The sequence below is a fragment of the Delphinapterus leucas genome, chromosome 16 (assembly GCF_059928025.1).
Source record: "Delphinapterus leucas isolate spDelLeu-1000000601 "Yukka" chromosome 16, BTC_Dleu_Yukka2, whole genome shotgun sequence".
NCBI classification, from domain to species: Eukaryota; Metazoa; Chordata; class Mammalia; order Artiodactyla; family Monodontidae; genus Delphinapterus; species Delphinapterus leucas.
The window spans coordinates 9,154,381-9,181,886 of NC_143144.1; the positions used below are offsets into that span (position 1 = coordinate 9,154,381).

At 41.1% G+C, this 27,506-nt stretch overlaps 2 protein-coding genes and 1 pseudogene across 8 annotated transcripts in view; 2 read left to right on the plus strand and 1 right to left on the minus strand.

Moving 5' to 3' along the window:
- ARID4B (AT-rich interaction domain 4B) overlaps positions 1 to 12,606 on the minus strand; it is a 127,004-nt gene extending 114,398 nt beyond the window's left edge. For 2 of the 4 annotated variants that reach the window (XM_022553212.2, XM_022553209.2), the window contains exons 1-2: positions 12,346 to 12,606; positions 11,296 to 11,350 (exon numbers count right to left, since the gene is read on the minus strand). In XM_022553212.2, coding sequence (XP_022408920.2) covers positions 11,296 to 11,301 — 6 coding nt within the window. In that variant the 5' untranslated portion in view covers positions 11,302 to 11,350; positions 12,346 to 12,606. Of the gene's footprint in view, positions 1 to 11,295; positions 11,351 to 11,533; positions 12,160 to 12,179 lie in introns of those variants that run through there. The other 2 variants (XM_022553210.3, XM_089897433.1) reach the window with 2 other exon arrangements.
- On the plus strand, positions 10,899 to 12,650 carry LOC149747216 (uncharacterized; annotated as a pseudogene).
- Positions 12,651 to 12,954: 304 nt separating this feature from the next.
- GGPS1 (geranylgeranyl diphosphate synthase 1) lies at positions 12,955 to 24,355 on the plus strand. Of its 4 annotated transcripts, none has more exons than XM_089897436.1 (4): positions 12,955 to 13,036; positions 16,896 to 16,988; positions 21,829 to 21,899; positions 22,147 to 24,355. In XM_089897436.1, exons 2-4 carry the CDS (start codon positions 16,919 to 16,921, stop codon positions 22,903 to 22,905), a joined length of 900 nt encoding a protein of 299 aa, XP_089753562.1. In that variant the 5' UTR covers positions 12,955 to 13,036; positions 16,896 to 16,918; the 3' UTR covers positions 22,906 to 24,355. The 4 variants fall into 4 exon arrangements, with proteins under 4 accessions (XP_089753562.1, XP_022408862.1, XP_089753564.1 ...); XM_022553154.2 differs by lacking the exon at positions 12,955 to 13,036 and adding an exon at positions 13,043 to 13,190; XM_089897437.1 differs by lacking the exon at positions 12,955 to 13,036 and adding an exon at positions 19,395 to 19,554.
- Positions 24,356 to 27,506: the final 3,151 nt, after the last annotated feature.

Below are 27,506 nucleotides of genomic sequence, written 5' to 3' on the forward strand. Positions count from 1 at the left end.
TCCACCTGCCAATGTGGGGGACACGGGTTCGAGCCCTGGTTCAGGAAGATCCCACATGCCGCGGAGCAACTACAGCCGTGCGCCACAACTACTGAGCCTGCACTCTAGAGCCCGCGAGCCACAACTACTGAGCCTGCACTCTAGAGTCCGTGTGCCACAACTACTGAAGGCCATGAGCCTAGAGTCCGTGCTCTGCAACAGAAGAAGCCACCGCAATGAGAAGCCCGCGCACCGCAACAAAGAGTAGCTCCCGCGCACCGCCAACTAGAGAAAGCCCACGCACAGCAACGAAGACCCAATGCAGCCATAAATAAAAAATAAATAAACATTTTAAAAAAGCAATCTCATGCAATCAGATTTCATTAATAGTAGCTGTAATAATAATCTATAGGGTTATGAGAGACTATCATAAATGTTACAGATGACTGGGACTATTCACCACCTAGTATACTAAATATTCAAATACATTAATAATACTTACTGAATATCTACTGAATGCTGAACACTGCTAAGAGAGCCCTATACATATCTGCCATAACATAAAGCTAAAGAAACACAGTGGTGACCTAAATAAATCATTTGGTGGTAGAGAAAATAGCACACTGAATGCAAATAAAACCTTGCTGAAGGCAGCAAAAAAGAATGACACAGATCTGCTATATACTGATATAAAAAGATGTAAAAACAGCCACAGAACAATATGCATAGTATAAGCCCATTTTTGTAAAACCAAGCATATCAAAAAATACTCATGTCTATTTATATGTGCAAGGAAAAACGTATGGAAGAATACACCCCAAACTTTTAAATCAAATTGCCAACAGGAAGTGAGACTGGGGAAGGTAATGACTTTTACTATTCACTGTATATATTACATTTCTGTAATTTTCAATATTTACAGCAAACTGTATTGCTTTTATAATTAAAAAAAGAAAACTTCTTTAATTTTGCTAGGAATAGAACTAGTTTAGAAAAGTATTTCTCCAAGTTGGGGCAAAGCAAAATTAGGTGACTTACTAAGTTTCAAGAGCCCTCCGACACTGAACCACTTTTTTAAAAAAATCACTGAACGTGGGACTTCCCTGGTGGTCCAGTGGCTAGGACTCCACGCCTCCACTGCAGGGGGCCCGGGTTCGATCCGTGGTCGGGGAACTAAGATCCCACAAGCCCGGGGTGCGGCCAAAAAAGAAAAATCAGTGAACAACTTTCAACAAGAATATTCAGATAAAAAATTGAAATGGGACCTCGGATGAGCTATACTTACCAAGATAAAACTGAAAATATAAAAAGCTAAGTGTTTTAAAAACTCCCAAATAGGTGTAAGCCAAGCTGCCTCATTTAAACTTTGACAGCGACAGTAGCTGTCTGTCGTCAAGCCTGTTCGGTTTTCCCTTTACTCTCTCAAGTAGAGACGCAGGCTTGGCAGGGGCCCCAGCACGCGTTCACCCCATCCCCACAGGCTCGCCACGCTACAGCAGCTTCAGGTGACTAACTGCCACATCACAACAGTGATCTGACCCTGAGAAGAAAAAAAATGTCCCCACATAAGCAAGTCTGGAGGTGGATGGCCACTTAGAAGGTGAAGATCTCCTGTGGCTCACTTAATGCAATAACCACCCTCTAGGCTTGGAAGTAAAATTTACTTTTCCCTTGAAAGAATCCCATCTGGGCAAGCCAGCAGCAAATGAGAAGAGAGAACAAGTATTGTATTTACTAAGAGAAGCTTCTGCATCAGGAAGTGCTAGAATAAATAAAGGTTTGAAATGGGAGCAAAGAGTTCTTAGAATAAAGAAATCTGGTTTTCACCTTCCACTGAACACTGTTTTTAAGGATTTCATAAAGACAGCAATAACAGCCTTTAATCTCAATCGCAAAATTGTAACTTCTTCCCCCAACTTCCAAATCAACCTTTAAGAGACTAGAGTCACTGCACCACCCCAAAAGTCTACTTAAATTCACAAGAGTTTACACATTCTTTCCATGAACTAATAATAATAGCTACAATTTTACATAAGTAATAACTTATCATGGAGTAGGTCTTGTTGTTACACTTAGTCATCCCAACAGCCCCGTGAGGTTAAGTGCTACCACCATTCCTCTTCTTAGACAAGGACACCAGCCTTCCTAGAGAGTTTAAGAAAACTGCCCACAACTTGGTAGCACAAGAGTCCCAATTCAATCACAAGCAGTCTTGATGAAAGAGTCCTCACTCTATCCATTTAAAACAGAAATGACAGGCTTTTACCAGAATAATGAAGCTAGACAGGCTTTTACCAGAATAATGAAGCTACCATGTACTGACTGCTCAGAAAAATGCCGAGCACAGCGTATGTCAAATGTAATTTCATTTAGTACTTACACAGCCCTGTGATGTAACTATAATTACCCCACTTTGCAAAAAATGAAACTGATGCTTACTTTCAATTCAAAAATAAATAACTTTACCTAAACTTCATCAGCCAAGTAAAGAACACAGAAAGACAGGAGTGGCGACAAGACCTCTCTCTTTCCCAGCCATATGCTCTTAATCACTAAGCTAAACTATTTACTGAGTACTTTAACTAAACAAAGTGGTTTTTATAGCCATTTTCAAGTATAACTTTGACTATCAGTATGAGTTTTTTCTTTAAGTACCATCTGATCAAAGGTTTGGCAGTTTATTATTTTCATCTGCTATTAAAGAAAATGATAAAAAATTAGTGTGACTTAAAATGAAACTTATTAAACAGTTATCAATGACTATACTCTCATAAGCAATTACGCCCTTCAAGATTATCAAATTAGGAGACAGCAGTCTGTTACTTGCCAAAACCTTGACATAGGACTTTAGATATCCTAGAGTTAAGTCACACTGCCAAAAATTCATCTATTAGAAAAAAATGGCTTAAATAAGGAAAGCCTAGGTAAAGTATCCATCCCATTGTCCCATATGGACTGTAATCTGACACATTTGAATAGTAAAAGACTATGTACGGAATTATTATTCTCTTAATTAACAGCTAAATTTATAACTTAAAGGTGATACATTACTTTCTGTAAAGATTTTCTTCCTTCAAATCATAATAATGGCCCAGAGAATCGGGCTCTCTACCACCTGACTGCCAGCACCAATGTCAAGCTGGGAAGACACACCAGGCAGAGTAAGTAGAATTGTATACTTATCTCCAACTGTCCTAAAGCTCAGTACATCTAGTTATTCACAGTTGGATATTATCCTCAGAGTAAGACAAGTGTTGTTTTAAAACCTGCTTTTCTGCAGCTTTTATTTTGTCCCTTTAGTCCTATTAACCAGCCTAAAACATGACTGTTAGTATACAAGGTGAACATGAAGTTTGGTTTCTCTGTCTTTGTAAACTGACCCTAGGAGATCTTTTTATCTTCTGGTAAACTGTTTACATACTTTTTTAAACTCATTTTTCCTCCCCAAACTTGAATGCTGTCTCCAATCTTAGTATGAAAATTATCAGATTTCTAGAAACACATTATCTTCCATGGAAAACTCGAATGTCAAGATTTCCTGCACTCCTAAAAGAAGAGAAATTTAATAATTTTTATAACAAAAGCTCTTTCTTAAAATTAAGTTAAACATACTGATTAGTAGTTTAAGAGATAACAAATATACTGTCTTATTTTGATGTAAAGTAAATAAATGAAAAAGTTCAATCATCTTGGGAACAAAAAAGTTCATTATAGCTCATGTTTCATTCAATGTCCACTGGTTTAAAGAAGGCCCAACTAAAAGAAATAATGACACGTTTGTTTTTTTAATATTTTGTCTTTTATATTCAAATTAAGTTACAAGCTAAAAGTGATGCTTTGCACTTAGGTAATCAACACAAATTTTAAATAATTCTACTTTCAGTATATGCCTTATCAAAATCCACGCCTTCTAGAATCTGCAACATTTAAATATCAAAAAGATTTTGATCCTTTTTGACCCACAGATGACTGTGGGTGTCATCTTACACAGAATACTAGTGCATGCGTCTCATGAATGTAGAAACATCCTTGTTCTGTGGCACCAAAATGAAGGCGGCAGCAGCAGTCCTGTTTTTAAACAATTCAACAATGAAAGGCTCCAACGCTTCTAAACGTCTGTTACTAAAAAGCTAACCCAGCTGACTCCTGAACAACACCAGGGTTAGGGGCACAGCTGAAAATCCCGCTATAACTTTACAGCTGGCCTTCCGAATCTACAGTTCCATATTCTCGGATTCAGCCAGCCACACACTGTGTAGTACGACTGTAGTATTCACTGCAAAGAATTCTCGTCTAAGTGGACCCAAGCAGTTGAAACCCATGCTGTTCAAGGGTCCACTGTATAGCATACCTACATTTTGTTTACAGCCACATTTCACAGAGCAATATACCAGTCAGCATACTTCACAAATATAAAATATATCTTATAAATTTATTAAATATAAATGTTTACTTCCAAAAATTACGCAGTCCTAACTTCATCATAAAATCCCAATTTTCCAGTTATTCAGCCAAAACATCTTGGTAACCTCCTTGCCTTTCCTCTGCATTCAATCTGACAAGAACTCCTTTTGGCTCTACCCTCAAACCACATCTAGAATCTGACCATTCCGCACCTCCCTCGCGGTGGCAGCCAGTCACCATCCCTTATAACTACACCTTCTTAACTGGTCAGGTTCTATCCTGTTGATTTGCCTACAGCCTGTTTGTAACACAGCTGTCAGTGATCCTTTAAAAATATAATGAAAATCTGCCACTCTGTAATGAGACTGCATCACTCCTCTGTTCCAAACCCACAACTGCTCCCCATTTCTATCAGAGTGAAAGCCAAAATTCTCACAAAAGCCTGCAAGGTCCCAGGTGATGTGATCTGATCTGCTCCACCCCCAGCCTGCATCCCCCTTACCTGTCTGACCCCACCCACTCCCGATCTCTTCCTTCCTTCCTCCACTCCAGCCACCCTGGCCTCTGTGCACTTCACTGAACATGTCCAGATGCCTTTGAAGCCACATGACTCGCTCCCTTACATCCTTCCGTCACGTATTTGCATAAATGTCTTCTCAATGAGTCCTACGTGACCACCTCACTTAGTGCTACAACCTGCCCACTCCACAGTCCCAATCCTCCTTCCTGAGCTCCCCGCTTACTGCCCTACTGCTGACCACCTAACAGGTGAGATAATCTACTTACTATGTTTATTCTGATTTGTCTGCCCACCTCCCCACCTTAAAAGGTAACATCCGCAGGGCCAGGGCTTTCTACCTGTACCATTCCCTGATATATCCTAAATGGCTAGATCGGAGACTCGCACGTAAGCGCTCAGTAAATGCTGAACTAATTTTTTCTTTTGCCACACTGAGAAGCAGTGGGGATGAACCCGTGCCCCTGGCAGTGGAAGTGCGGAGTCTTAAACACTGGACCACCAGGGAAGCCTCAAGTGAATTTTTTAAATGACCAACTTCTTGGTGGCCATTTGCCACAGCAACACAAAACATCTGAAGTCCAACACTCAGCTCTCAACAGGGTTACCCCAGGTAGTATCACCACCCTGAAAACTGAAAGGTCCACTCCTAGGACGCCCCCCAAAACTGAAAATACATGTCCACACAAAAGCTTGTAAATAATGTTCACAGCAGCATTATTCATAATAGGCGAAAAGTAGAAATAATCCACATGTCCAACAACTAATAAACAGATTAACAAAATGTGGTACATCCAGAAAATGGAATATTATTCATCAATAAAAAGGAATGAAATACTGACATATGCTACAAAAATGAGTGAACCTTAAAAATATTATGCTAAGTCAAAGAAGTCAGACACAAAAGGAATACTGTATGATTCCGCTGCTAGGAAATGTCCAGAATAGGCAAATTCTTGGAGACAGAAAGTGGATTAGTGATCGCCAGGGGAGGGGTAAAGGGAAGAGAGAACTCTTTGGGGGGAAGGTGAGAATGTTCTGGAGTTAGACAGTAGTGATGGATACACGATCTTGTGAAAAGACTAAGAAATACTGAACTGCATACTTTAAATGGTGAATTTTACCTCATTTCCTAAAACTCAAAACAAAAACAAAAACAAAGGACTGCTCAGCTCAGTGTTCACTGCTCACCAGTAAGGGAAGGGTAAGAGCTGGGAACAGCTTCTTGGCTACACTCAGTTCCAAGAATCCCATCCACCAACTAATCACAGCAAAAAGATTTTTATTTAAAGGGGCCAGGGATGGGAGGGTTAGTCATCTGTAAGCAGCAGCAAGCAGAACCTTTCCCTCACACCCAATCCATCAGAATTCTATGTCCCCACCCTCAATACAACCATCTCCCACACCTGGTGCCCCACCATCTCTCTCACCAGAACTGACGCGCAACTCATCTCCTGCTTCCGCTCTTGCTGCCTACACTCTATTCTCTACACAACCACTTCACTCTCTTGCTCCAGACTCTGCAGTGACTTCCTAGCACACTCAGGTTTTACTCTAAGTCCTTGCTGTGGCCTACATTGTTCCGGCCCTTGTGACCTCTCAAGCCTCATCTCCTCCCACTCCAGCCCTAAAGGCCACCTTCCTGTTCCTTAAACATCTCAGGGTCAAACGATCTAATCTAAAGCAACACTCTCGGTCACTCTACCCTCTTATCCTGATTCTGCTTCATTTCCCTTCATACCACTTATCACTTATTTTTTTCTGGTTTGGTGTCTGTCTACCCTAATACAGTCGACCCTTGAACAATGTAAGAGCTAGGGGCGCCACCACCCCCATGCAGTGGAAAATCCATGTATAACTTCTGACTTCCCCCAAACTGAACTATTACTAATCCAATGTTAACCAAAGCCTTACCAGTAACATAAAAAGCCGATTAACACATATTTTGAGTGTTATATGTATTTTACAGTAAAGTAAGCTAGAGAAAAGAAAATATTAAGATCATAAGAAGGAGAAAATACATTTACACTGCATATTTGTATTTATCAAAAATCCACATATAAGTGCAGTTCTAGGGTCGACTGTAGACAGTAAATCCACAAGAATTCTTATTTTGTTTACTGCTGTATCCTCAATACTTACAACCATGTCTGGTACAAAGAAGGCACGCAATATCTCTTCAGAGACTGAATTTACAAGCTAAGTTAGCAAAAACACACTCTTCAGTGTAATATGTACTCGTCCAGCATACTTTTTAAAATTACAATAAGCAAAGGATTAGAAATTTGGACAGAAAACAAGTTGGTATTTTATAAAATTACCTGTTCATCGAAAAGACCACAAATTTATAGCACAAAATACATTTGCCATATTATGGGTCTAAATCCCTTGAAATATTATGAATATTAACTACAGGTTAACATTCACACTGGATTAAGCAAGCCTCTGCTTTCTCTTCACTCGACCTGCTCTTACCCTTACATCTTAATTAGTAAGTCCACCTGGATGTGGACCTCCTACAGATCCCTTAAATACTCAGAACCTTATTCATGTTTACTCCAGTGACAGCATGACTCAAATGACGATAACATCTATCTCATGCCCCAAGAGAGAAACCTCGATCTTCTCCCACCCCAGGGTGAGTTATTAGCCCTGAATTCTATGTCCTAGGTATTTCAGATCTATTCCCTCTGTTCCACTCCCACCACATTAGTTCAGGTCCTTATTCACTTCTCACTTTGACTTATCACCTGGAATATCCAGACTTTCCATTCAGATCTCCCTTCTGACGTATTCACTACAATACTACCAAAGTGATCTCTCTACAGTACAAACCAGTGTCTTTACCTTCAGCGGTTCCATGTAGCTTTCGAGAAAATTTTCAACTCCCTAACTTAACTTCATCTCCCATCACTGCCCTCCTATTCCCACCCTAAACACATCATGCTTTAAGTTAATCCAGCCATAGTGAACTACTTACAGTTTCCAGATACCTCATCTTGTTCTTTCCTTTATTTTCCAATATGTTGTTCCCTATCTGAAACACTGTCTTCTACTCTTCTTGCCTAGCAAAAGCTTTAACCCTCAGCTTAGATGCCAGTTCCACCAGAGAACTTTCAATGGCTCTCTGCTTTAAGTGTCCTCTTATGTCCTCCCATTGCACTTATCACAAATACTGTATATTGCAAAAAATACTCTTATAATTCAATATGCACTGTTTGCTTTATTTTTCTGCGTCTTCAACTAAATTGTGAGCTCCTTGACAGCAGGTCTGAGAGCATATTTACCTTCATGCCACACTGCCTGACACATGGAAGGGGATGTTGTTAAATGAATGATTTATAAAAGGGGGAGGGAGAAATGAAGGGAGATGGGGAGAGGGAGGGAGGAAAGAATAAGGAGGAAGAGAGGAAGGAAAGGTAGAAGAGAAAGAGGGAGGGAGGGAGGGATCCAGAGAGAGGAAAGGGAAAAGGAAGCGGGAGGGAGGAAGGGGAAAGGGACTGAGAATACTCACACAGCAAAGGACATTAAAAAAGGCACTTGTAATCAATCCATTATTTTTATATGGTCTCAGGCAGTGATTACTGAGGAGAGAATGGTACATCTGAAAAAGCCCATCTCCCCAGATCCTAAGTACAACCACCTAAATCACTTATCCCCTAAAGATTCTGAAATGTCTACTCTATCCAGTCCATTTCCACTTCAAAATTTACTGCAGTGTAATGAGAAATGTTAATAACCTGTGCAACAGAAAAGCAAAAAAAAAAAAAGTTTTAGAAAAAAGTAGGAAATGAATCTGACATAATTAAGTCTTAGAATTATTTATAAACTTCAATAATCTATTATTTCCCGATAATGTGCTATCAGTGACATTGAAAGGTTTACCAAAAAGATGAAAAATAAACTAAACATAACACCAACATCATGATCTATGTTAAAGCACAAAATTGCTTTTACATATTACAGTCATATGTCTCAAAAACACACTGGGCAAAAATACCATGAGATACACTATATTCGTCAGTAAAGAGGCCTTTATTTATTTATTTATTTATTTAAGTAAATTCTAACAGGAAAATTGCTTCTAAAACATATAGCACTTAAAATGCTACATATATTTTTCCTTGTTTTGGGACTTTAAAGCAACAACCAAAAAAGTGTACTCCTACACACTTTGAATTGCCTCAATACACTATCACTTAATAAAATTTAATTCTGTGACTAGTAGGACACATACTACAAACTTAAAAGCTTGCTACACAATACAAATCTGTTTGATAAGATCTGATAATTGGCATAAATCCTTCTACAGCTCAGTTGTCATTACAATATAGAAACTGGGAACACACAAACAAGAAAATCTAAGCCTAATATAATCAATACTACGTACTTTTTGAATTGCAATTTTGTTAAAGCAAAATACCAATCATGGGCAGCCTCTCAACTTTCACAACATAAAAAATTAAGTTGAAAGAAATAAGCTACATTTTTAGGACTTCTGATTACTAGCAGATTCCCAAAGAGAGGACTTACTATACTGACAATAACAGCAGTTCTTCTTTCATAAAATTAGAAGATTACTTTAACAATTCTTTCCTTTTAACATTACTAGTAACTTTTTTTATAAGCCAGTAATAATGGAAATGCTGAGCCCTTAACATGAGTAGCTCTAAACTGCTACCAAAATATTTGCATTTGCCTAATACCGTGAAACTTTCAGGGCTGAAGCTTCCAACGTACTTTCATTTTTTTAAACAGATAAGTTGAAGGGGAAAAAAAAAAAAAAGGAAATGAAAGGAAGAAAGAAAAGGTAAGAAAATCTAAAATCTAAAAGACCTTCAACTTACTACATTTCTTTTAACCAAACATTAACAGAGTGCTCGAGATGTGCCAGGCACTACACTGGAAACTGTGACAGATTACAACATTTATTCCAAACTAAATCCTGTATTAATCAGCTTCTGAACTTATTATATATTATTCAACCCAACACTTTTCTTAAGAAATTGTTGTCCAACACCAAAGAAGATGTACAGTTTTCCCTGATAAATTTACTTGTCACTGATTCATACAGGTCACAGAAGGTGTAGCTAGCATCTGTGATTAACAAAAGGGATTCATTTCTGAAACATCACTGTTTTTTTCGTTTACATGAAGGCGAAATAGTAATTCAGCAGATATAAACTGTTTCAGGTAGGAGTTTACAGCACCCCAAACTCAAGAATAAAAAAAGTAAAAAAAAAAACCAAAAAACACAAAAAACTGGATGAAATTTAATTACTTTGTATAACTGATAAATATTTAAGTGGCCACAGCTTTCACTTTCCACCATAAACACAAATATTGCAAATCTTAATCTGAATGCAGTACTATGAAAGCGGTCCTGATTCTGAAGAGAAATAAATTTTTTTTAAAAAAATTCAAAGGAACTATCAAAAGTAGATGACACCCACATTTTAACATACTGATGTGTTCCTATCCTTGTGAAAACCCTGTACTCCTTTCAAGCACTTGTGAATTTGTAATGGATGAAAAATATCTGCTAGTCTCTAAGTTCCACCAGTTGAATCTAGACATTTCAGATATCTAAGGCTTTTCATCCTCAAGTGCGTTAAAAAATATGACAGCATTCAATTACATATTCTCTAAAGTGAAAAAAAAAACCTGTCCTTTTATGACTGTAATTTCTTCCACCATTTAAGTAGACTGTACTTTTTAGACAACATCCTACATTCAGTTAACATGTTTACCTTTAACAGGAACCTGACCATCGGTTTTCCACATCGGTTTTATCACAATGCAATAGAGCATCTGATAATTTAGAGACCAAACAGATCAGTAGAGGAAAACACACCATATAATCCTAAATCCCCGGAAATACAAGGAACAACTGCTATCTCTGAGTTGTCTAAACATCACCAACATTTTCCTGAAAAATCTTTCGATTAAGATTATATTTGATTTCGCTAATCTAATAGGTCTTCTACTAAAAATTCACAGTACTGTTCACACAATAAATGAGATGTTCTTTCATCGGCGTAACCGATAGAACCACAGTACGGTTCAGTTTCTAGAGTCAGATTACTTGACCTGCTTTTAAAACACTTAAATTCACGCAGTTATTCCTATCATTCATTCCCGGCAAAAAGAGATTCTATACGAGGGAAAAAACATCATCCTCAGCGAGATATCCTATAACCGGCTCCAAGTCCACAGCAAAGCCCACCGAGATCCACGGCAGCTGACCCCCGTCGTCCCCGGGGACGAGCTCGGGCCCCAAGCCACCTCACACACCTTCTTCGGCAAAACTCGGGGTCGCTCACACGACCTCGATCAAACCCCCCACTTCCTGGATCCTCTAGCCCCCGAGGCTGGCTTTCTGGAGGCGATCTTACCTTCATGATGATCCTGGGGCCGCGATCCCCTCTAAAACACCAGATTCACCTGCACCTGGAGGCGAAACAAAAGACACCCCGTCAACACCACGGGCACCTCTGCACCGGCGGAGGCGGAGGGAACCGTGCGAAGCCTGCACCCCGACAAGGAGCCGAAGGAGGCGTCAGTCCCCGAACCACCAAACGCCGAACCGGGGCCCCCTCTGGCCCCGCCATCCCCGCAAACCCGACCACCTACACAGCTCGACAGCTTCCCGTCCCCATTGTCGGGACCCGACGGAGTTTCCCGTCTCCGACAATGACGCCATTTCTGTCAGAGAAGAAACTCACTACAAGCCCGGGGGCCGGCGCGGGGTCGACCGCCCTCCTGCCCGCGGGCCTGCTCGCCGGCCCGGCCGCTCCCCCTCGGAAGGGCTGCGCACCCCGCGTCCGAGCGGGCGCGGGCCGGGCCTCGGGGAGCACGGCGGGGGCGGCGGACCCGCCGGAGGGCCGCGGGCTACACCAACCCGCCGCAGAGGCTCAGCCCACGTCCCGCTCCGGGGCGGACACCCGACAAGTGCGAGCGGGATCCACGTCCGCCGGCCGCGGGGACGGCGAGAGCGCCGAGGAGCCGGGCGGCGTCAGAGCCCCCCCACCGGTCGGGGCCCCCCACCGCGGCCGAGGGGCACTAAAGCGCCGAGTGTGCGGCTGCCAGGGTGGGGGGCGACTCGGACTCGGCAACTGCGGGGGGGAGGGGAGCGGCGCGAGTTCCTCGGAGGCCGAGGCCCCGAATTGGGGCGCCAGGGGACACCATCCCAGCGATCTTCCCGGCTCCCCGGCCGGGCCCAGTGACTCCCCTGAAGACCCCCTTACGAGACCGCGAAAGCCCCAGAAAATGCCCCTACCTTCCTCGGAGGCAAGCTCCGACCCTGGCACGTCCAGAGTCCCCTCCCCTGCTCCCCCCCAAAATCAGCAGGCCTGGGGGAGAGATGGGGGAAGAAGGGCGGCGGGTCCAGCGGTGGCTGAGGCTAAAGCTCCGGCTCCTCCTCCTCCCGCGGCGGCGACTGGTACCTTTGTTTGGCGGCCGCTCGGGCTCCCTCGCTGGGGGGAGGGGGGACGACGAAAAATCCCTCCTGGACTGGAGGTCCGAGCCCCCAGTCGCGCTGCCCTGCAGACGACGGCGGCGACAGACCCTCTGCGACTCCCTCCGGGCAAAGGTCCAGGCGGTGGCCGTGGCGGCTGCAAGCTTAAGCGCAAGAGTCTCCCTCCGCTCCGGCGCCTAAGCTCCTCACTCCGGACTCGACTGACGGGCAAACATCGCTCCCCCCCCACCCCAAGTGCCCCCCCTTCCCTCCTTTCTCCCCTCCCCTAGACTTTTTTTCCCCTCCCCTACCTCTTTCCCGGATGGCCTCTTAGACGACCTCGGATTGGTTAGACTTCTTTAGAATCCGCCCATACCCTGTTCCTATTGGTCCCCGCGATACAAACAACGACGCCATTTTCCCACCAGTTCTATGGAAACAGAAAGTTACCCCTCATAGCTCCCCGGGAAATGTAGTCCAGCCTCTGGGGCCAATGCGCGAGGCCTTGCCCCTGAGAACTGCAAGACCCGCAACGCCCCGCGCCTACGTGAGACAGGGAAGGGGGGGGGGGAGGGAAAGGGGGCGGGGCGACAAAGCAAAGGGGAGGTGGCAACGACGCCTGCGCAGTGTGAGCGGGATGGCGCATTTTCTTGCACTGAGCAATGCGGTGTCGCTGGCGGGTGAGGAAGGCGGAGAGTGCTATCGTGAAGTGAGGGGAGGGATTCATGTAGGCCTCCGGGGGAGCCTTGTTCTGAACTATAAGGTGGGAAGTTGATGCTGGGTACTGCTACTCCCGGACCCCCGGCGTGAAAGTTGTGATATCATCCTCGAACCGTGAGTGGCTGTGGTGGCGGCTGGGGGGAACCCGGATGGGGAGTGAGGGTGGGGGAGGTTGGGAGGCGGAGCTGAGAGGAAAGAAAGAAAGGAGGGTGAGGACCCGGATGCTGAACCGGATTGTGTTGAATTTTCCATCCTCTCGCTGGAGAAGAGGAGGAGCGGTAGGGGACCCCGCGGAGCGGAAGGGGGCCTCGGGGCGGAGAGGAAGCAGGAACCTTACCTACTCTGCGGGCTCCGCTAGACGGAGTCGGCGTTGGAAGCCCTTCTGCCAAGCCTGTGTGGAAAATATGCCTCGAAGTTATTTAAATTCCCTCCATGTACCTCCGGCAATTTACTTCACACCCATCCATCGTCTCCCGGAGTTCGAGTGGAAGGATGCACTCCAGGCTTCACAGCCGCGCTTACACTTTGTCGATTTAGCAATTCTGAAAACAGACCCATCCCTTTTTAAAAAATTACTTTGCACGATATTTTCCCTTTTCTGTGCGTGTGCCCGGATTTCGTCCTCTAACGCATTGGAAGGTACTCGGCTTACGTCCCTTCGTTCATTTCGTCTTTCCCACATTTGAACGCCACCGCCTGGTGTGGTCCCTGCCGTCATGAGCCTGAGCCTAGTGAGACAGGCAGGATGGCCACACAAGTCAGTGTGATATTGCAGCAGGTGTGAGTGCCACGAAGGAGAGTTTCGTGGTGATAAGAGAATTGGAAATAGGGAGTTTGCCTTAGAGAGATGAGGGAAGGCTTTCCCGAGGGAGTGAGGATCCAGCCGAGAGTGGAAGGGTTAGCGGGAGTTAACTACGGAAAGAACATTACAGAGAGAAAGAACATCACGTTGGAAAGCCTTCTTCCAGGAGGGAGCTTTTTAAACCATGAGGAGCGGCTGGGCCGGGGGTGGGAGGGCGCGGGGCTTGGCTGTCCGAACCTCATACGCTATGTTAGAGAGTTTTGTTCTTATCTAAGAGCCATGGGATAACTTCGGAGGGTTGCCAGTCAGAAGGGAGATAGGACCAGATTTAAATTTCGAAAAGGTCACTGGCTGAAGAGTAGAGGACCAGGGGGATATTGCTTCACTAGTCCACACGGAGGAGAGAATCTGATTTTGTGTTAATTAATATTCATCGTGCGTTGTTTGAACAAATGTAAAGCAGTTTCCCAGTTTTGAAAATGAGTAGTTTCAGACTCTCACAGAGGCATCCTGTGGTGGTTCGTTCTAAAAGTAGATTAGACACAACATTGTAAATCAACTATACTTCGGTAAAATAGTTTAAAAATTAATTACTTTTAAAAAGGTAAGTTAGTAGAGTTCATGTAACACATTAATGCCTCTTTATATTCCGGTCCAGTATGTGATAGCTGAAATTTCTAGGTGTGATAAATTGGAGTCTTTGGGGTTAAAAAAGAAGAAAAGAAAAAGAGCCAAATCAGAGTATATGCCACAGTAATGTAGAAACCCTCAGACTCTTTAGAAGACAGGAAACTTTAGTTTTCAGTACCTAGCAAAATTGAGGCTTCTGTGTTTTCCCACTGTTGAGAATACTTGCATACAAACATTATCTGGGGAAGGAACATTGATTTATTTGTTAAGTGAGTATTCTTAAACTTACCGGGGTGAGCAAAGGAAAGAACGATTTTTTAAAGTTCATAACTAATATTTTCAGTCGAACAAAACATCAACCAGCTAAGCCCTAAGAATTGAAACAGATTAGTGCTGAAAATCTGTCTAGTGGCGTATTGTTACTGATACAGAGACAAAAGAGAATTATTGAAAGTTGGTCTTACTGACTTTTAAGTTAAGTCACATGTGTTCTGGAGGCTGTGAAAAAGATAAACATAATTTTCTCAACCTAGTTGGGAAGAGATGGCTACTAACTGGTTTAAATAGAACAGTATATGAGATGCTTTTTTAAAATTCTACTTTTAATTCTGTTCAATAATCTTTTAACCTAAGTGATTATTCTTCCTGTGCATCATCTTCTTTTCTTTCTTTAATCTCTTAAGAATAAGATAATCTGTGTCAAACTTTAAACAGTATAGGTAATAGGTTACTAAACTGGTATTTGGATTATTTTGAAATATTTTCTGAACTTTTTTCCCTTGCAACATACTTAACATTAATTGTTGGTCAAGGCAAATGTAGAAGAAAATACACTTTTCAATCTTTTAGGCTCATGATCCTAGAGACCAAATCATTGTCCCAAGAAGCAAAAGAAAGTAGACAAAGGTGAGAAACCTTCTAAAGTGTGCCAATTAGAAATGAAAACTCCCTCCCATCCCCCCAAAACAGACAAAAACAACAAAAACAGAAATGAAGACTCCTAATAGGAGGACAAACAAAAATAGCAATAGATATTTACAAAGAAATAGTAGAGATTCAATAGTAAAGGGGGATTCTAGGAAAACTGAGTGATGTTCTAGGAAATATTGAAGTAAATATGAAATTCAGAATAATAAGTCACTACAGAGGAATATTTTTAATAATATAATTGCACTCAAGTAAATGCATGTCTTAATCAGAATGTCGAAAATTGATTGTGAAGAAAATGCAGAATAGGATTTTCTCCTTATATTTTAAATACACAGTTGACCCTGAACAACATGAGTGGGAACTGCTGGGCTCCACTTATACGTGGATTTTTTTTTTAATAAATACATACTACAGTATTACATGATTTGCACTTGGTTGAATCTGTGGCTGCAGAAGATTTTCAGTTGTGTGTGTGTGTGTGCGGAGGGGGGGTGTTGGTGCCCCCTAACCCCGCTGTTGTTTAAGGGTCAAATGTATAAAACCTACTCTTTTTTTTTTTTTGCGGTACACGGGCCTCTCACAACAGTGGCCTCTCCTGTTGCGGAGCACAGGCTCTGGATGCGCAGGCCCAGTGGCCATGGCTCACGGGCCCAGCCGCTCTGCAGCATGTGGGATCCTCCCGGACCAGGGCACGAACCCGTGTCCCCTGCATCGGCAGGCGGACTCTCAACCACTGCGCCACCAGGGAAGCCCCAAAACATACTCATTTTAATGCTCTTAGAAAAAAAAGTATGTTTATTAATTTACGTGATCAGTCAAGTATAGAAGTATCTAATTCTGTTGTTTTCTTTCGATGTTGATGTCAACAATTTAAGCCTTTTATGGTTGATAAAATAGGAACGGCTTTTAGTGTAAGTTTTGTAACTAAGGAAACCACTTAAAATCCAGGTGAACACCTTGACCAATATAATCACTTAAATGAAGACTTTGCTTTTTTTTTTTTTTAAAGAGATATAATTTACATATCATATAGTTTACCCATTCAAAGTATTCAACTCAGTGTGTTTTGTTATATTCACAAGGTTGGGCAACCAGCACCACAATCTAATTCTGGAACATTTTGATCTCCCCAAAAAAAAAAGCCCCATTAGCAGTCACTCTCTCTTCCCCCCACCCCAGCCCTATGCAATCATGAGTCTACTTTCTGTCTCTATAGATTTGCCTGTTCTGAACATTTCATATAAATGGAATCATATAATATGTGACCTTTTGTGACCATCTTCCTTCACTTAGCATAATGTTTTCAAGATTTCATAGGTGTAGAGTTTTCATTTAAAACCAAACTGAAAGTTTACCTTTACTACAACACCTTGAAATACAAATACAAATTCCTTTGCACTTTGATACTCAGATAATTTAGTTAACTACATCATCTTTATGTTTCTCCTTTTTTACAGATCAGCTTTGAAATTAAAAAACAATGGAGAAGACTCAAGAAACAGCCCAAAGAATTCTTCTAGAACCTTACAAGTACTTACTTCAGTTACCAGGTAACAGTTTAGTTACAGTACATATAGGGTCATCTATATAAAGTAATCGTCATTTAAATATTAGCATACAGAAAAGGTTAGAATTGCCAGCTCTTGAGAGTTTCTGTTTTCTATTTTGTAAGAAGATACACATGAGGAAAATAATAATAAACTTTTACAACTTTTTGTTCTTAAAAGGGATGTTTTTGAGGCACCCCTTAAAAAATATCCAATTTTATAACATAACTAAAAACATAAAAACACTTAAAACATTTGAGTATCTCATTAGAAGTTTTATTCTTTATGAATGCCACACATTCCTATTCCCTACTCTTTAGATATTAGGGGATGATCTGCCAATTTGTGAAACAAGAAGAAGCTTCACTTAACTTTCCTGTTCAGGTTTTCCATTATCACATACACTGCATTTCTTATACTACTAGTTCCTTTAAGAGACAAATAGTAAAGCATCCAAAGCACATTACTTGGAAGCATAGCCCACATTATTCCTATATAAAGATGAGTCACTTGAACATGGCTTCCTAAAGAAACACCTGCCTAATCATATGTATGTGCTTGTTTTATTTTGCTCTTTTTTTTTTTTTTAAGCTTTTCTGGGAAATGATAGTAGCAAAGAAAAACTCATGCATGTGATAAGCGTGGCTTCTTGTAATAAAGCTTCATGTATAAACCAGTTACTAGGGCTTCCCTGGTGGCGCAGTGGTTGAGAGTCCGCCTGCCGATGCAGGGGACACGGGTTCGTGCCCGGGTCCGGGAAGATCCCACATACTGCGGAGCGGCTGGGCCTGTGAGCCATGGCCACTGAGCCTGCGCATCCAGAGCCTGTGCTCCACAATGGGAGAGGCCACAACAGTAAGAGGCCCGCATACCACAAAAAAAAAAAAAAAAAAAAACAGTTACTAAAAGGTGATAAGTTGGGACTTCCCTGGCAGTCTGGTGGTAAGGACTCTGCACTTTCACTGCTGAGGGCCCGGGTTCAATCCCTGGTCAGGGAACTAAGATTCCACAACCTGCGCCGCATGGCTCAAAAAAAAAAAAAAAAAAGGTGATAAGTTGACAACTATAGAAACCCATTTAGCCCATGGTGTGGCTCAACTGTAGTGATGATCTCAATCACAAAAAGGTTGTCATTTCTGTTCTAAAGTGCACACTTTTCTTCATGAGCACTCCTCAATGGCATTTCTATTCTTCTTGAGTCTGGGGAGGATAAGTACTGTTGTCTGAAGCCAGAAGAGTGGTAGCTCCCTACCTCCACCTTGGAAACCATCATGATTAGTGTCATTTCTATTCTGGCAGACTCTCATGGAGACATACTTGTTAATGTCAATGCTTCAAAAGAATGGAGGAGAGACAAGCAGAGAATGCAAGGGAAAAGTTGCCTACTGTTTAAGAAAAAGCCAAGAGACTACTTTTGAGTGACATTTATTCAGCAGCCAGTAACTTTACTTATTTTAGAGTCTCATATTGAGAAAGGTAGCACTATTTCTCTTGTACTCTTCCCACCTATTGGTGGACTTATTTTGTTACACACTGGCAAACACTGGTTGGAACTGGGCTACCATAAAACATGGCAGTTACCAGTGATGACAAGTGTCCAACTAGCACCACCCAGCGTCTCTGCTCCACTACTGTGCAGAACAAGGACTGCCTATAGTTACATTTTAACAGTAATGCTTACCTGTGTAATGAACTACTTCTGTTAACATTTTTTTTAATCCTCATTATTTGGAAGTAATGTTTTAGGCCGTTAGATAACATATTTAAGACTCGCATTAGGTATCCTATCTTTTTATTTTTCAAATCAAGTATACTCCTGCACCCATGATAGAATAGAACCTCAAAAGAGTTTCCTAAAGAAAGAGGAAACTGTGTTATGCATAAACTATTTTTCACAGAGAGCTTCAGAGTTACTAAAGTGACTTAAAGATGGGCCAGGCCATTTATTCTATTGTAAAGTTAATCTTGCTGAAAAGAGGTTATAATAATTAATAATTGTTGATATTAGGATATTCTGAAATTAGTGAAGTAGAATGACTTTTATTTATGTTTCTTTATTTACTCTAGTGTAGAAGTGTAGGTCCCCAGGCCTTTGCAGTGGGAGGTGGAGGGTGGGTTTTGAAATGGAGGAAGAAGAGGGCCTACAGAAAGGGAGTCAGTAACGTTAAAGTCTTAAAGAAGAAACAGTAATTACTGTAATATTAAAATAAAACCTGAGGGGACTTCCCTGGCGGCGCAGTGGTTAAGAATCCGCCTGCCAATTCAGGGGACACAGGTTCGAGCCCAGGTCCGGGAAGATCCCACATGCCGCGGAGCAACTAAGCCCGTGCGCCACAACTACTGAGCCTGCGCTCTAGAGCCCGTGAGCCACAACTACTGAAGTCCTTGTACCTTGCACCTGCGCTCTAGAGCCTGTGCTCTGCAACAAGAGAAGCCACCGCAGTGAGAAGCCCACGCGCCGCAACAAACAGTAGCCCCTGCTCACCGCAACTAGAGAAAGACCATGAAGCAAATGAAGACCCAACGCAGCCATAAATAAATACATACATACATACATACCTGAGTACCTGTAAGTTAAGCCATTTATTGTACTGTTTTCTAAATACATTCTGAAGTGAAGGGGAAAATGTGCCTGCACATTGATTCTCTGTTCTTCATCTTCTTCTTTTTTAAGGTGATAGGGTTACTTTGCACAGTTGTGCCTTCTCAGTATAGCCCAGATGGACCTTGGTCAAACTGGAAAGTAAATCAGAAGGATAAAGGATATAATTGCTACTCAGACCACATTCTAAAGGCTAGTAGACAGAGGATACTGTTTCCAGAACCCTAAGAGATCCTTCCCTTTTAGACTTCTCACAGAAAGTGAAACTTTGTTCCATTTGGGTATGTGATGAGGGTGTGTGTATTCATTTGTTTGGCTGATTGGTGCAGAGAAAACACAGATAGGACTCAGAAAATACTGTTTTTGTTTACTGAAACTTTATGTAACTATTTTCCTGAAACCTAATCTGAAATTAGGGTGTAACTGTGCATTCGCTTTAGCAGGAAGCTCATAGAAAGAACATTTTTATTAAATGAACTGGTTGTGGTTTTTATCTACCATTCCTTTATATTTGGGCTAAAATGACTTCTAATGGTGACTACTACCCAAAGACCTCTCTTGAGCTTTCTGTGTAAGAAAAAGATAATATTGAAAAACTAATGGCCCTAGTCAAAATAAAGAGATTAACTTTTGACTAAATTCAGGATGTTAAAAGGGAATACTTCATGGAGTGGTAATTCACTTTTTGATAGGAAAGAAGCAGAGCTGTCCGGTCTCTAAAATCTTAATATAAAGGAATGGTAGATAATTTTAAGAGGTAATTCTATAAGGTAATTCAATAGCAAAGTACATTTACTTAAAAATACCTATATTTGGGCTTCCCTGCGCAGTGGTTGAGAGTCCACCTGCCGATGCAGGGGACATGGGTTCGTGCCCCGGTCCGGGAAGATCCCACATGCTGCGGAGCGGCTGGGCCTGTGAGCCATAGCCGCTGAGCCTGTGCGTCCGGAGCCTGTGCTCCGCAACGGGAGAGGCCACAACAGTGAGAGGCCTGCGTACCACAAAAAAAAAAAAAAAAAAAAAATTCCTTTCAGTTACATTGTATATTGGACTAGTAAGTTAGAAAAAAGAAAAAGGAACTATCCAAAACCATCCATTTGATGTTAGAGGAAAGTATAGTAAAAAGGAAAACTAAAAGGAAAACAAAAACAAAAAAATACCTATAGTTATATATTGAATGGATAAACAACAAGGTCCTACCGTATAGCACAGAAAACCATATTCAGTATCCTATGATAAACCATAATGGAAAAGAATATTTTAAAAGAGAATGTGTATATATGTATAACTGAATCACTTTGCTGTACAGCAGAAATTAACACAACATTGAAAATCAACTACATGTCAATAAAAAAAAAAATACCTATAGCCTCTGAAGTGGATGGTGCTAATTAACTGCCAATAACTAGACTGGCTCCCTTTTCAAAAGAGTGAATTAGATCATAATTCCCTAAAAGCACATTCCATATTACTCAGCCATAAAAAGAAACAAAATTGAGTTATTTGTAGTGAGGTGGATGGACCTAGAGTCTGTCATACAGAGTGAAGCAAGTCAGAAACAGGAAAACAAATGCCGTATGCTAACACATATATATGGACTCTTAAAAAAAAAAATGGTTTTGAAGAACCTAGGAGCAGGACAGGAATAAAGGACAAGGGGAGGGGGAAGGGTAAGATGGGAAGAAGTGAGAGTGGCATTGACATATATACACTACCTAATGTAAAATAGATAGCTAGTGGGAGGCAGCCGCATAGCACAGGGAGATCAGCTCGGTGCTTTGTGACCACCTAGAGGGGTGGGATAGGGAGTGTGGGAGGGAGACACTAGAGGGAGGGAATATGGGGATATACGTATGCATATAGCTGATTCACTTTGTTATACAGCAGAAACTAATACAGTATTATAAAGCAATTACACTCCAATAAAGATGTTAAAAAAAAAAAACATTCCATTCCAAAACTGTTGATATAAGTTAAGATGAAAGGAGTGAGCATACTGATGGGTCCCTGGAGTCCTGGAACTCTCTCTTGCCTGCCCTAATTTTAAAAGGTGCATTTTAGTATATGAGTTTTGGTGGAGGGAGGTAGTAGGGCCCAGTAGTGGAAGACAAGCTCTACAGTAGATAATGGATTGGTGGGGCTGGATTTGTCAAGTTTTCTTAGTTTCACAGGAAGTTTCTGAATGTGTTTCTTGTAATTAAAAATATTAATTTATTGCCAAATTTTATTCTTTAAATGCAGGTAAACAAGTGAGAACCAAACTTTCACAGGCGTTTAATCATTGGCTAAAAGTTCCAGAAGACAAGCTACAGGTATTTAGGCAATTCTAACCTTATTCTTAATCTCCAAGAAATTAATAGATATCATGTAAAAATACTCCTAGCTCTTAATTCAGTTTAATGATCATACAATATCTTACATTGATGTTGCTAGATAATAACTAGTTGTAAAAACTAAGACACCTGACACTTTGATAATCTGTTACTATACATTAAGTATTTATAAGCTCTTTTGAATAATTCAAATAAAATGAAATTTTTCAATTGTATTTCTTGTTAGATTATCATTGAAGTGACAGAAATGTTACATAATGCCAGTTTACTCATCGATGATATTGAAGACAACTCAAAACTCCGTCGTGGCTTTCCAGTGGCACACAGCATCTATGGAATTCCATCTGTCATCAATTCTGCCAATTATGTATATTTTCTTGGCCTAGAGAAAGTCTTAACCCTTGATCACCCAGATGCAGTAAAGCTTTTTACCCGCCAGCTTTTAGAACTCCATCAGGGACAAGGCCTGGATATCTACTGGAGGGATAATTACACTTGTCCCACTGAAGAAGAATATAAAGCAATGGTGCTGCAAAAGACAGGTGGACTATTTGGATTAGCAGTAGGTCTCATGCAGTTGTTCTCTGATTACAAAGAAGATTTAAAGCCACTACTGAATACACTTGGGCTCTTTTTCCAAATTAGGGATGATTATGCTAATCTACACTCCAAAGAATATAGTGCAAACAAAAGCTTTTGTGAAGATCTAACAGAGGGAAAGTTCTCATTCCCTACTATTCATGCTATTTGGTCTAGGCCTGAAAGCACCCAGGTGCAGAATATCTTGCGCCAGAGAACCGAAAATGTAGATGTTAAAAAATACTGTGTACATTATCTTGAGAACGTAGGTTCTTTTGAATACACTCGGAATACTCTTAAAGAGCTTGAATCTAAAGCCTATAAACAAATTGATGCATGTGGTGGGAACCCTGAGCTAGTAGCTCTAGTAAAACACTTAAGTAAAATGTTCAAAGAGGATGAATAATATTAAGCCATTCTTGATTAGGCCTGATAGCTTAGTTGACTTTTTTTTTGTCTTTTAGCCTATTACCTTTTTTAAAATTTGGACCAATCTGTTAGTATCCAAAAACTGAGTGATAGTGGTGATGTGAGTGAGGTTGTTTCAATATAGAATCCCTGTGTACAGATAATCATAGTACCAAGTTGAAGGAATCAAAAGGAGCCACATTTAAATGAGTCTAATTTGAATGTCAGAATGTGCTGTGTTAGGACGTTGTGGCCAACTCTGCCATGCATGTTCTGTTGATTCTGTCAATAAAGAAGACTTCAGCTCCAGGAATTTTTATCCACATACTTCCTAACTGTACTGTACGGGCAGTTCACAATTCATCTACCGCATTTCCAAGCCATTGACTACTTGGGACCAGTTTCTATAGCTAGCTGGCCCGAAGACCACAGGAACTCCTCTTTCTTCCTAAATGTCGTTGCTTAGAATAGCTCATTCTCCTCCCTGGAAACTCCCTTAGTGAAGTCTTCCATGAGAAAGCTGACAGTGACAAGCAGTAAGCATTCTGGGCCTCTTTTCCTTTCTCCCAACCCAGCAAATTCTGCTGTTTATTTAACCAAGGAGTCTCCACTGAATGAAATTTACACACTAGCCCAAGTTCTTTTTCCTTCTAATGTAACTTGTGCCTCAAAACTAATTAGTATCTGGGTACAGCAGTATCTTTCCATTTGTGGGGGGAAAAAAGGTACATGGAAAAAGTATTTTAGGAAGGAGCCTTTAAACCATTTTATGCTGTCTTTATCATTAGTAGTAAAAATCATAAAAGCTGTTTGCTCACAAGTACAAAAGCTGGGGGAACTGTCCTTTTCCTTCCCACCCGCATTGTTAACCCCTCTGTAGGCAGTTGGTGCTTGAATGGAAAAGGAAGTAGGCATCTTTAACCTCTATGATTAAAGGAAAGAAAAGTGTTAACCTGAGAGCTACTGCCTGACTGAAAATCAGCCAAAGGCTATACTATCAGGCACAGTTAGCTTTATAGTGCCTTAACCCTGACTATCCCTTTTGTTTCATTTTAGGCCCTCAGCCCCTGGAGCCATCTTATGGCACAAGAGGTATGAAAAAAGAGACCCTGATTTCTGTATGAGAAGTGTCACTGACATCCCAGAATGAAAGTTTGTACTTCTCAGTAGCATTACATTTTGCTTGATTGGTTGTACAGTGTGTTATCTTAAATCAAACCACCGTATTTTTGTATGAGAAATTCTCACCAAAATACTCAACCTAAATCTTTTTTGAAAAGTTCGGTATTGCCTTTACTTTTAGAATAATTTGAATCTTCCATTTTAATTGATCCAAGGAAACCTCTTCTGAAAATCATACATATTTGTGTTATACTATGGATATTTGAACTTTGTTTTTATGAACCTGTAACAAACTTGATATTAAAAAAGATCTAATGCTAACTATATAGACAGAAATGAAGTTATTTACCTATAAGTATAATGATTGCTTAAGTAGATTATTCCTTAGCTAATCAAATTAATTTTGGCCTGGTGCTACTCATTATTCTTTTCTCGTTTTTTTTATTTTTTAAATTTATTTTTGGCTATGTTGGGTCCCTGTTGCTGCACGCGGGCTTTCTCTAGTTGCGGCGAGTGGGGGCTACTCTTTGTTGCAGTATGCGGGCTTCTCATTGCAGTGGCCTCTGGCTCCAGGCACACGTGGGCTTCAGTAGTTGTGGCACGTGGGCTCAGTAGTTGTGGCTCGCAGGCTCTAGAACGCAGGCTCAGTAGTTGTGGCACACAGGCTTAGTTGCTCGGTGGCATGTGGGATCTTCCCGGACCAGGGATTGAACCCATGTTCCCTGCATTGGCAGACAGATTCTTATCCACTGTGCCACCAGGGAAGTCCTCTTTTGTCATTTTTATCTTGCCTTTCAGTGACAGAAATGCTTGGCATTGAATTGGGGACTTATAAAAAGAGTTATGTATTAAATCATCAAAAATCTATTCTTTTCACTTGAACCATAGTCATGATGGTTAATACAGAAGAAAATCAAATTGATTTTCTTTGTTGGCAAAATCAAAAGAATGAAGGCTAGTTATGTTGCTATAAATGACTTTCAGACCTCAGCAAGATTTTAAATACATCAGCTCTTCTCTTATTCCACTCTGTCAACTTCCTTACTTGACTTCCTTCTCTTCTTAACCTATAACCTATAGTCATTCACTTCAGGGAGCCTTTCAAGAGCTTTCTTGGATCACTTTCCTCCTTTCCTTAGGCCCCTCTCATCCTGCCAGTTCCCAATCTTGCGTGAATCCAACGGTCCACGTGCTTTACTCCTCCCACGTTGCTAAGTGCTGCTGGGGAACGTTTTCACAACTGCTATAGCCATTGCAAATTAATGTATTAAAACCTCAGTAGCCCTTTTATTTTTCATCTAATCCTGATGGAGGTTTAAAATGTGTCAATCTGGGGACTTCCCTGGTGGCGCGGTTGAGAATCCACCTGCCAATGCAGGGGACATGGGTTCAATCCCTGATCCTGGAAGATCCCACATGCTGCGGAGAAGCTAAGCCCGTGTGCCACAGCTACTGAAGCCCGCGCGCTTAGAGTCCGTGCTCCGCAACAAGAGAAGCCACTGCAATGAGAAGCCTGCGCACCGCAACGAAGAGTAGCCCCCGCTCGCTGCAACTAGAGAAAGCCCGTGCGCAGCAATGAAGACCCAACACAGCCAAAAATAAATAAATTTACAAAAAAATTAAAAATAAATGAGATTTGTCAATCTAGCATTCCCTCCTCCTCCATTCTTCTCCTGTTAAATGTAAATTCTTCTAACCTTCCTCCCCTATGCTTCTTTAGGTCTGCCTTTCATCTCAAGAAAAGTTGTTTGTCCTCCTGCCCTAGACCAAACAAGCTCTCCTGTTTTTGATTCCCTCTCTTTCTGCCTCTTGAGGGCCTTATTTTATTCCCTGCCTTATATCCTCAAGATTTATCCATTGGCTCTGTTTTAATCAGTACACTGAGAGGAAGGAAAGAGGGAAGAAAATGTATATTTGTGAAGGACCTATTAGGTACCACTGTTTTATGTTTTTTTCTTCAAGCATTTACTGAGCAGAGCCAGGACCTTGAATACAGGTCAGAGCACTTTGCTCTTCTGTACTGTTGGCCTCCCATTCTAAATGCACACTTAAATATGTTTAAAAGTTTAGAAAGCACTGGTCTATTGTAATGTACTAAACAGCTTCCTTCCTATAATCTCTACCCACTCCAGTCTATCCTTCACACTCCAACCAAAGTTGTCTTTCCAAAGCGCAAATCTGATTATGTCATTCCCATGTTTTAAATTCTCTGAATCCTCAGTACTGCCACCTGTAAATTCCTTGGCAGAGTATATAAGGCTTTCCAAAATCTGATCTCCATACGACTTCAACCATATTTCCTAATATTTTACTCTCCCCACACACGTTATACTCTGCCAGAAAATAACGTTCGTCATTGCTGAGACACTATTCTGTTTTTCATTCATTTCATTTAGAATACTTCTTGAGTGCCTATAAGCTAAATCCTTTGCTAGGCTTTGGAGATAGAAGAGTGATAGACACTATCTCTTAGCCTTATGTGATTTTCTTGTAATGGAGACTGGGAAGTAAGTAGCCAATTATTAAACAGTATTATTAGTGCTGGAATCAGGGCCCCTAATTTCTTGTTTACATGTCTGCTTCTCCCATTGGATTAGAAACTCATTAAGGGCAAGGACTGTGACTTACCCTCCTCGTCTCAGTAGCACTTAATAAATACTTGTGAATGGATAAATCTACTTGAAACTAATCTCCCACCTCTCAAGGGTTCCATTAAATATAATGTATGTGAAAAGATATCATAAACTTCAAATGTTAGCTTTTATGTTAATGTGGTTCTTCTCCCTCTAATTCTTTCCCTAATGATTCTTACTCAATGTTTTCCCTTCTGAAAGCATTCTTAGACTGTTTACTTTCAGTTTTGTCCATAGTTACCATTGTATCAAAACCCTGACCTCCTCATATTGAAGTCCTGTATTTTAACTGTTCATCTGAGTTTTCTGTTATCAGCTTGAAATCATATTTAAAACCAACTTATACCTCCCTCCCTGTCCCTTTACCAAGCCAAATGGAATGAAACCACTTCTACCCCCGCCTCTTCTATCACCATTGTCATTCTTAAAGTGATCCAGGAGTGTCTTTGATTTATTTCTTACCCTTGCCTCCTATCCAGTCCTCCTAAGTCCTATAGACTTGTCCTTTGAGATATCTCTTATCTGTCCCTTACTTTCCCTTCTCACTTCCTTTTCATTTTCACTGTGGCACTTAGAACAGCCTTTATTGCCATACATGCAGGGCTGATATTTGGTGGCTGGAATACAGAAAAGGACTCATGATAACGAACCCTACAATAATATGAACTCAGAATACAATTGGCATTTGGCTTCTCAACCTCCCACCACCTCCAGTTGGCTAACTGCACACTTACTTGGTTATTTCATTAAATCTTGTAATAATGCAACCTCAGCTTTTATGTGATTGACTATATTGGACCTTACAGTTGTATGGCAGAATTTTACTATACTCTTGGTAAAGATT